This window comes from Podarcis erhardii (genome assembly GCF_964252035.2).
Source record: "Podarcis erhardii genome assembly, chromosome: 11".
In the NCBI taxonomy this organism is placed as follows: Eukaryota; Metazoa; Chordata; class Lepidosauria; order Squamata; family Lacertidae; genus Podarcis; species Podarcis erhardii.
The window spans coordinates 16,735,294-16,746,328 of record NC_138501.1 but is presented as its reverse complement, the minus strand read 5'-3'; the positions used below and the strand labels follow the sequence as shown (position 1 = coordinate 16,746,328).

At 41.9% G+C, this 11,035-nt stretch overlaps 1 protein-coding gene across 2 annotated transcripts in view; it reads left to right on the top strand.

Moving 5' to 3' along the window:
• The window catches only part of SNX2 (sorting nexin 2), a 30,065-nt gene continuing 19,030 nt past the window's right edge, over nt 1–11,035 (top strand). The window contains exons 1-6 of one of the 2 annotated variants that reach the window (XM_081880503.1): nt 1–168; nt 5,604–5,721; nt 7,868–8,031; nt 9,496–9,562; nt 9,713–9,756; nt 9,850–9,991. In XM_081880503.1, the coding sequence (XP_081736629.1) occupies nt 61–168; nt 5,604–5,721; nt 7,868–8,031; nt 9,496–9,562; nt 9,713–9,756; nt 9,850–9,991 (643 nt within the window). In that variant the 5' untranslated portion in view covers nt 1–60. The remainder of the gene's footprint in view (nt 169–5,603; nt 5,722–7,867; nt 8,032–9,495; nt 9,563–9,712; nt 9,757–9,849; nt 9,992–11,035) is intronic. The other variant, XM_081880504.1, reaches the window with a different exon arrangement.

The window sequence follows — 11,035 nt, the reverse complement described above, 5'->3', positions numbered from 1 at the left end:
CTGCCGGAAATCTCGCGCCTCTGCTCGCACGGGGCGGCGGGGACAGGGGGGTGGGCAAAGATGGCGGCGGAAAGGGAGCCCCCTCCTCTCGGGGACGGCCGGCAGACGGAGTTCGAGGAGCTGGAGGACGGCGAGGACCTCTTCACCAGCACCGTCTCCACCCTGGAGGTAAGGCGCGCCCTTCGCAGGGAGCTGGCGGCCGGGGAGGCAATGCCGTTGCTGCTGCCCAGCCCCTCTGCGCCTCCCTCGCCCTCAGCCCAGGGGCAGCGGCCCCAAAGGCCGCCTTGACCCGGGTCCCTGGCCAGCGAGCCGCTTCCGCCCACCTGCCTCCCCAGCGCCAGGATGCTTCCTCCTACCTGCGCTTCCCTTCCCCATCTGGCCCTGCGTTTCTGCCCCTCCAGAGTCACCCGCGCCTTCCTCTTTCCCTGCCCAGTGAAGTCTTGTCACGTCAGCTCTGAAGGCTGCGTTTCCACCCCTGCATTTTCTGCTCTACAAAGCAAGCTTCTGCACCGGGTTTTCCCCCAAAACTTGGGTTTCCAGCGGCTTTTTGGGCTGCGACTCCCATCATTCCCCAGCTTTGCAAGACCCCCAGGGGTCAGGGATGATGGGAATGGTAGTCTCCAAAACAAACCCAAGTTTGGAAAACCCTGTTAGACTGAAACCACTCTTCCCCCCAAGACTTTAAATATGGCCGTAACTCTTCCTCCCAGAAGCTTTCGTTTCACTGGGTTCAGTAGTGTTGTTGGGGGGTATATATGGGCAGGGCTTTCCCCCCCAGCCAGAACTCCAACTTCTGGCACCTCTCAGGTGGGCGCCATTGCCATTCTAAGAGAATGAGGGAGGCGTTCGTGGTGAGTCCTAGCACCTCTTTTTCTAGAAAAAAATAGCACTGTGAATGGACCTTGCAAAGTCTAAATGCCTGAGGCTGTAATCCTGCACATACTTAACTGGGGTCCCACTGACTTCAGTGGCGCTTACCTCTGAGTAGACATTTATAAGACTGTACTGAAAGACCATGTTGGTACAGAATCGCTAGTAGATGGTGAGTACCATATATGCTTATAAGCCTGTAGCCTTATTTTATTTTACTTGCATCCTGCCTCTTTTACTCTTGTCTCCTGTATAAATATGTGTAGCACACGACTTCTGTCTTCAAAGCACCTTTATTTTGATAACTAGCCTATGAAGGCTGTAGCTAATATTCCTCAGGAGTTGAGACCTCTGCATAGGTACAGCTTAGCTTGTTAATGTTTATAAAGCAACGTGCTTCCTTTGATTTGTCAGCAGTAAGGGATTTCTCATTCCAGTCCTGGCCCTGTTTCCACTGTGCACTTGGTGAAAAACATACAGGGAACAATCTGTCACAAAATGAAGCGTTGCTGTTTTGTTGGACAATGCTTCCTGTCCCTGAACTTTAAACTAAGAAGGCCAGGGAAAGTAAGTTTGTTTCCAGCTTATTGCGCTGTGTCAGTGATATACAGTACTGTGAGGTTTTTTAAAAAATAGGCTGCTTTTGGAAAGCGGCCGAATGCTTTTAAGTGTAGTATGAAAGAAATAGTTGTCAAAACTAATTTATTTGTGAACTGTTTTCATCTGCGCCTCAGTTAGCGCTTCTCACAGCAGTTAAAAAGAGTACTCTGTAGCATAAAACCCAACCATAAACTACAGCAGTTCAGGCACTGGTAACTTCAATATTGGATTACTCTGGTGAACTCTCAGTGGGACTTCTCTTACACTTGACCTGGAAATGGCAGATAGAGTTGCTACAGCCTGGCTGCTCACATTAGTAAGTCCCTTTCAACATATAACACCTTCAGAGATCTGCATCCGTTTCCAATTTGTTACCAGGCCAAGTTCCATTAGTATGGGTATATAAAGCCCTTAATAGCTTGGGACCAGTTTACTTGCTGGATCACCTTAACCCACATGTGCCCACTTGACCACTTTTATCTGCAGAACTGGCACTGTTACAGGTGTCACATAATACTCATTCTGCAGTTGTAAGAAATTGATATTTTAGTCTGGCGGCACCTTGCCTGTACTGTTTTGCTTAAAACATTTTTCTTTAGGCAAGCCTATCCAGACATGCAGTTGTGTTTTCATCTTTTTCTGTTGATTTGAATGATTTTAAAAAAGGTTTTCAATTGTTCTTATTGCTAATTTTAATATTTATTGTAAACCACTTAGAGATTTTACTAAAACTAAGTGGCATATAAATTTTGTGAAATAAACACTGAAATATGAAAGGCAGCAAAACCAGAAACCATTTTGATAGCTAGAGCTAGTTGTCTAGAAGAGGAAATGTGCACATTTCCAGATGTGCGGAAGTTCTGCCTTTGGAACCTACTCTCTTGTTCTAGATTAATCATGGTAGCTACAGTAGCTTTTTATTGGAGCAACGCTACAAACTGAGTGAAACAACAGCAGGAATTGAGGCTAATGTTGATCTCTGCAATGGAATAAAATCAATGCACTCCTGGTGCTGATAAAAGGCTCTGACTTGGAGGGCATTAAGATGAAAGTACTATTAATATGTGGTTGATTTCATATCTGGCAGTCTTGATTTTGGAACTAACTAATGCCCTGATGCTTATTGCTGGGAGAGGTGAGGTGGTTGTTGCTAAGATATGTAGCTGAGAGGGGCCCAGGTCACCTATACAGTTACTGCCACCATCTCACATACTAGGCCTTGAAATTCTGCTGTGCCAAAGACTAAATAGCACTGTGTAGGGTAGACTTGGTCAGACGGATGCTTCCTTAAGATTACTGAAATAATGGAAATAAAAAATTTGAATGATAAATGTCAGCTTCTCTGTTGCTTTGTATAAAAAGTTGGCACTTTGTTATGTGAGACTAGATCCCTGACAGTGTTTCTGTGAGGAGTTCATCAGGAGTAGCTGTGCTCTGCATGTTTACATGTATGTGTGCACAAAGGCATGGATTGTGAAGTTGCATGGAGTTCTGTCTTTTCCGTCTACAGAGCCACCTTACGATTTCTTTCAAAGTAACTTACTGCTACTGACCAATTTCTTCATGAAAAGTTTACAGACACAACACTGCCTACAACAGTGACTAAGCACTGTGCAAACATTTTCTACAAAGAAAAAAAACGTCTGGGGAACAGTTCATTCATCATGCTGGTGGTGTGATTTTTCTCCCTGGGAGGCTGAATTGTGTGGGCACCAAGATTCACACTTATCTACTTCTATGAAGTGCCTTTTACATGACTTGGGTCAACAGTAGCTACTCCAGAGAAATGGCACAGTGATGTGTTGCTTCCGTTACTTGTTTACAGTTGTCTTAAGTCCTGTGGTAGCCTTTTAATGAAAATAGCTAATTGTGAATCTGGTACCCACTTGGCTTGCCTTCCTGAATAAATTATACACTTCTACTTAACTCATCTTTTGTCTTGCACACTTAACTTACTAACTGCTTCACATGTGTGTTGCCTCTTCTGGGTGCTCTAGGGCCTGCTATTTAAGAGTTAGCAATGAAAATTTTTTGGCTCTTGTGCATCTTACCTGGAGGTGAATGATGGGGACTCTCTTTAGCTTTGCAAGTGTGCAAAGTGTCCTACACACTAGCTAGAAGAACATGCTGCTTCCTGCTTCACCCCATTCATTCTGTCTTGTTCGTTCTGTGCTGGCCCTCTTGAAATCTGATGTACACTCTCGTGCTCCCTTCCAACTCTGTGATTCTATGGAGTACATGTGGCATCTCTCAACATGGCCAGAAGTATTTCATCTCAGTGCTAGTACTTGGGGTAACCCAATAAAACTAATGGACAGATTGGAATACTACTTCAGGCAGTGCATACTGATAGAGTTTGTTTCCACAATAGATTATTATGATCGCTGGTTTTAATAGCTTGAATATGGGATTAGTCATTGATAGGCAAAGTCATTGCAGATGGGTCGATTGGCTGGGTGTAGCCAAGGGGGGCAGGCGGGGCAGCTCCCCCCCCCCCAGCTAAATAACAGTCAATACAAATCTGAGGTTCTGGTCCCCCTAACAAAAGCCTCCCCCCTCTAACAAAAATCCTGGCTACACAAATTGTCTATTTCCACCAACCTGTCTGACTAGCCTGTTCCTCCTTAGTCTCTAGCAACAGCCAACCACTCCAAATGCGAATGAATAAGGAGAAGTCCATCCATTTCTCTGTTTTGACCTGTTTCTGCTCCATATTAATTTGTTAGCAGTTTTGAAAAATTGGAGTATAAATGATAGATATATGGAACCTCTGCTTTCAGATGTAGCATGACAAGTTTTTGGAGGGTGGGTCAGATGTAACATGTCAGGTGTTGTGCACTGCTTTTGTAGGTACTGTACAGTCATACCTCGGGTTACAGACGCTTCAGGTTGTGTTTTTTTGGGTTGCAGACTGCCAAAACCCGGAAGTACCAGAACGGGTTACTTCTGGGTTTCAGCAGTCGTGCATGAGCCAAATCGCAACCCGCACGTGCGCAGAGGTGCTGCTGTGGGTTGCGAATGTGCATCCCGCACGGATCACGTTTGCAACCTGAGCGTCCACTGTATCAGCTTGCCACTGTTGGAAATAGGATGCTGAACCTAATGGACCCTGTTTCTTGATCCATTTGAGACAACTTAGAATGTTAGACTACAAAGTAGTAGTAGTAGTAGTAGTGGCATCTATAAATGAGACATTAGTCATACAGTAGGGTCCTCACATTTGTAAAGTGGTTTGAAAGCTTGAAGGGTCACTTTAAACCTTGCTTTGGAATATTTTGAAGCTTGCAAGCTTTTTGTAATTAGCAGTAGCTTAATACAGTGGTGCCCCGCAAGACGAACGCCTCGCAAGACGGAAAACCCGCTAGACGAAAGGGTTTTCCGTTTTGGAGGCGCTTCGCAAAACGAATTTCCCTATGGGCTTGCTTCGCAAGACGAAAATGTCTTGTGAGTTCCTGCGGGTTTTTTCCCCCTTTCCCCCCCTTTTCCCCTGATCCGCTGATAAGCCGCTTAACAGCTGATCGCTAAAAGCCGCTAAACCGCTAATAGCGCTAATCTGCTAAGCTGTCAATGGGCTTGCTTCGCAAGACGAAAAAACCGCTATACGAAGAGCCTCACGGAACGGATTAATTTCGTCTTGCGAGGCACCACTGTAGATGGACAGTTTGCAGCCAAATATGTGCTGATAGGTTGTACTCTTTCGATGATGCTTTCTCCAAATAAGTCTTCATATAATTACAGCCTTGAAAGACTTTATGTTGGGACATGCTAGTTCTAAACTTGGGGTATTTTGCTCCTTGGGTATTGGGCCCAAGGAGGAGCTTTCAGAAAACATAGTCATTTTAGAAATATTAGTAAACTTAAGTTATATTCAAAACAGAAAGTAAATATTTATGTTCCAATCGTATTTAACATGTGTTATCGTGAAGAGGAAACAGTTGTTAAGATATCCCCTGAAAGGTTAATGTTTCCTTAGTACATTGTTATCCTGTAACTGCTAGGAAATAGAAAATGCTGACATGGTTGCTTCTACATGCTGTTTTTTTCATGTTATGTGCTTGCAAATGATGGCATTTGCTGTGATTGTTTCATAAGTACTGATGCTGTTCTTCTCAACTGTTTGCTCCTTTCAACAGTCAAGCCCTTCATCTCCAGAGCCAGCCAGTCTTCCTGCAGAAGACATCAGTACAAATTCTAATGGCCCAAAGCCTGCAGAAATCATACTAGATGATGACAGGGAAGACCTTTTTGCTGGTAATGTTCTCCCTCACATTTTTTTAAAATTTAAAAAGGATATTTCAGATAGCTTTTAATGAAAAACATAATTTCGGAAGTCATTACAATGTACAGTTTCTAGAGAACTGGGAGTTGGAGCTTTGTCATAGGAAGAGAAAGTAATTGAATTACATTTTTAGAACTGCTTTGAATCAAAGACTCAGGCTTGTGAACAGCTGCATACTTGCCTTCGAGCAAAAGAAGGAATTGAAACACTTGAAATCAGTTTGATCTCAATATATATTCTAACACGATGTACATGTTACATCAGCTAACAAGCAGATAACATTCAGGAGAGTGTTGTATAGCCTTGAAGGGTAGCAGTAGACTTTGGCAGGCTTGGTTCATAAACAACAAATCATGGGTCTTTGCTACAAGATTGAGCCTACTTGAGCCTCAGGCTTGTTTGCTTTAAGGAGTCCTTTATGTGTACAAAGTGGATGTTGAAAGTGTTTTGTCCAAACCTTGGGAACCACAGTTGGATCTTGGTTTGTTCTCTGAGTTCAAACACACTTTCAGAAGTGAAAATTGAAGCTTCTGATATCTTGTCATGACTGAAGAAGTGGTGAGAGGATGTGCATGAGCATAGTTCTCCTCATGCAAACTGTTCTTCAAAATGGCAAACCATGGTTTATTATGTCTAGCTCATAGTTTTACTCTATAAATATTTCAGTCTGAAATGTCCTGTGCTGGCCTACCTGAAACTGTAGGTTAATTAAACTGAGTCAGTCAGTTAAATGAGCTTTACTTGTACATAGTCAATGATACAAATTATGTTTTATGGGTTGATCACATGCTTTAGACACTCCTTTCACCCCACTTCAAGCTTGAATACATGGAGAGAGCGAGCAGACCTGCTTCTTAAACAGCTATGTTGCTAGTTTTCATTTTTCTCTGTGCTAAACTAATAGAGAGAGCACCCAAATGCCCAAGAGCATTGCACTATGAGTGCTCCAGCAACAGCTATAGCCAAGAACAAATGCTCTGGCTATGTGCCTGCCTCTCTAGATTTACTTATGCCTTAAAGTCTGGAGCCCTTAAAGCAAAGCCCTTAAAGCAAACTACAAGAAAGAAGATTCCACCAGTTTCAGGTTAAGAACAGACCTCCGGAACAAATTAAGTACTTAACCCGAGGTACCACTGTACAGTTTGATTGTGCATCGCATTAAGAAGTGAACTAACCCTTGCTTTGATGGCTGTTATCTCCTTGATGTTAGTGGTATCCAGAGGACAGGTTGTAACTGGCCAGAATTAGCACTAGTGGAAAACTTGTAACTTTCTTTTAACTAATGGAAACTTTTAATGGAGTACCTAGTCAAGCATTTGCCTAAATATGTGTTGGCTAAAAGGAGGGAGGGAGCAGAGCTGTGCAGCCACTGCAGTCAGGCTAGGATTGGTGTTATATTCTCAAACCATCTTGCCCCGGTGAGCAACCCAACCGCTTCACCAGCTGACGTTTCCAAACCATCTTCAGAGACAGCCCCACACAAAATGCATCGCAGTAATCTGACCTAAAGATGACCAGAGCATAGACAACAGAAGTTAGGTCACCCCTGTCCAGATAGGAATGGAGCCGGGCCACCAGCCGAAGCTGATGGAAGGCACTCTGTGCCACTGAGACCACCTGAGCCCAAGCAACAGCAGTTAATCCAGAAGCACCCACTCGGTCTTATCCAGGTTGAGCTTCAGTTTGTTGGCTGTCATCCAGTCCATTACTTAGGCAACACAACGGTCCAGCACATCCGCTGCCCCACCTGCAGATCTAAAGGAGAAGTGGAGCTGCATGTCATCAACTTACTCCAAAACTACTTAGAATTCCTCTTCAACATCTAAAGCAGAGCTGGCAAGTGTGGGGGCATTCCTGTGCCCTACTTCTATCCCAGACACATTCAGGCAAATTCCTAAAGGGACTTTGACACTACTACAACCCTGACGTTCTCTGAAAAATATATATTTTGCCTAATATTGCATTGAGATCAGGTGTTACACAGCATAGCATAAATGAGATGGTGGGATCAATAAATAAAGGGGATTGTGAATCTCTCTTGCTGACCGCAATAGTCTCAAAAGTCTAGGGTGTGTGCTCCTGATATGCATGAATATTTCTTATTCTTTTTTTATCTAGAAGCCACAGAGGAAGTTTCTCTGGACAGCCCGGAAAGAGAACCGATACTTTCATCCGATTCTACTCCAGCTGTTACACCTGTTACACCAACCACACTAATAACACCCAGAATGGAGTCAAAAATAGTGGTGGCTCCTGTCGACTTTGACAGATCCAGGGAAGAGGTATTGAATAACTTAGTGAAACACTTCTGTTAAGCTGATTAACATCCTGTGTCCTTTAAAACGTGGGGTGGGGGAAAGGGGTTATTGTTTTGATTTTGATCCTGTTTTATATTGTATTTTCAGTTTTTATGATGTATTTTTATGTTGCAAACCACCCTGAGATCTTTGGGTGAAGGGCAGTACGCACCTTTATATATCCTATCTGTTTATTATATAAAATATAATTTGTAACTGGCTTAACTGATATTGGTAACTACTGTTATTGTTTTGATTTTGATCCTGTATTGTATTTTCAGTGTTTATTATGTATTTTTATTATGTATTTTTATGTTGCAAACCACCCTGAGATCTTTGGGTGAAGAGCAGTACACACCTTTATATATCCTATCTGTTTATTATATAAAATATTATTTGTAACTGGCTTAACTGATATTGGTAACTACTGTTATTGTTTTGATTTTGATCCTGTATTGTATTTTCAGTGTTTATTATGTATTTTTATTATGTATTTTTATGTTGCAAACCACCCTGAGATCTTTGGGTGAAGAGCAGTACACACCTTTATATATCCTATCTGTTTATTATATAAAATATAATTTGAAACTGGCTTAACTGATATTGGTAACTACTGTTACAAGTAGAAATAGTTCTTGCCAATTAAGGCAGCTGTCAAAATGGTTCTTTCATTTAACAAGCGTTGTGCTCATGCGCTTTATTCTTACATCATTCCTTCTCTCTGCCTTCACATTGTGTGCACTGCAGTTACGTTAATTGAAACTCGGTTTCTTCTGAAGACCATCCGCTAACTATGGTCTGCCAATGAGACAAAGGATGGTGGCTTATTAAATCATGTGCATCCAAACCCAAGGGAAAATGAACAGCCACATCAGGGTGACAGGACAAGTCTGGGACGGAGAAGCATTTACAAGTTGGAAAGGATTGCATTGCTTTGTAGTTCAGTCAGAATAGTTCACTCCAAATTGTTTGCAATCTTAGGAATATTTATTTGCTTGAACAATGAAAGCAGACACCCCTTAAACTCTTCACAATGGTGCTTCAGTATAGAAGGGGTTGCTGCAATGTTTATATGAAAATCAAAGTAACCTCAACTCCCCCCACTGAAATGTTTTTGAACTGAGTGACCTAATTATTACACTTGCTTAGGTTCATATGAGCAATAACTGTGTTGAGCAATTATAACTGTTCAGATGAATCTTCCAAATCTGCTGATTTCTTCTTTTTTCCTTCTTTTTTTGTTGGAATATGTGGCAATACGCTTAATTTTGTTCTATAGTATTGACTGTTCTAATAACTTTCTTACGGCATACTAACTAGCTATGGCTACAGTAACTAGCTAGCATTGGGTTATTGGCTCAACCATAACTTCGAAAATTAGCATTTAGGCTTCCAGAGTTTGTGACTAGACAGTAGTTTAAACAATACCGTGTTTTTCTTTCTTTCTAGATTGAAGAAGAAGCTAATGGCGACTTGTTTGATATTGAAATCAATGTGTCAGATCCAGAGAAAGTTGGTGAGTGAAAACAGTACATTGCAGAAAAACCGAATCAACTTTTTCTGGGTCCTCTTTTTATATAGCCCATCTTAGAATAAATGTTCATCGCATAAAGAGTGAAATGCTGAAAGAGATACTGAAGGGCTGATCTGTGTGTTTGTTTTACAGGCGATGGTATGAATGCATATATGGCATACAGAGTAACAACAAAGGTAACCTGTTGTAAAGGCAACAGTACAGAATTTTGGCTGTCATGGAATACATAAATGCTGAATGTTTTAAAATTACCTCTTCTGTGTTTTTAGACCTCTCTGTCCATGTTTCACAAAAACGAATTCGCTGTTAAAAGGAGATTCAGTGACTTTCTTGGCTTACATGCCAAATTAACATCCAAATATCTTCATGTAGGGTATATTGTGCCTCCAGCTCCAGAAAAAAGTATTGTAGGTAAGTACAGGGATGGTTATTTTGCGGGTGGCACAGGGAATGTGTTGCTTATACTTGAATGAGTTGGGGGGGTGGTGGTATATACCGATCTTGTGTCTGATAGTTGAATTAGATTTTGAGCTTGCAGAAAACCTCCCCTTTTTTTGTGGACAGGAAGTGTTCTACAAACAGCCCCTGCCATTTAAACTTGATGAATAAAATAAATCAAGGGCATTGTTCCATCTAATAGTGGACTTAGTGCTTCTGAGTCAACAGTAGTCGTTTGCAAATAGAATCGTAGAATTGAAAAGGACCACAAGGGTCATCGAGTCCAAACCCCTGCAATGCAGGAATCTTTTGCACAATCTCAGGCTTGAACCCGTGACCCTGAGATTAAGAGTCTTTTGCGCTACTGAGCTCTGAACAAGGCCACTAGGAAACAAGAGAGAGGTACTAGGAGTACTCAGGGGAATCTCAAGATTGTGTTTGTATCCGGCATAAATTGGTGTGCATCCTGTTGGCTACATTTCTAAATTTCTTTAAGATGTCCTTCCAGTCCCTAAGAGGTCTTCTTAAGCACCTCTTGTCATCAGCGTAGTCTTTTCTTTATGTAGGAATCTAATTCTGATTTATTTATTTATTTAGTATATTATGTTCTCTCTCTCTCTTTTTTTTTTTTTTTTTTTTTGTATGTTTCTGTTGTGAACCACCCTGTGATCTTTGGGTGAAGGGGGTGGTATACAAATTTAATAAATAATAAAGTAATAAGAAATTTGAAAGCATTAACCCTTCCCAACACAGCCCAATGACTGATCATGTTCATTCTTCACCAAGAGTTACTGGTGTCAGTTGGAAAAGAAAAGCAATGGAGGGAGAATAGATTGGTTTGTTTGAGCCTCTTAACAGCTTAAGGTATCCAAGAGGAAAGGAAAGGCTGGAACTCTTAACAGGAGCGCTCCTGCTAAAGTGTTAGATCTATCACAGCATTTTGTTTCAGGACCTCCTTCTTGCCTACAATAGAAAAGCACCTTTTAGTGATGTTATGAATGGCCCTGGACTTTTCCA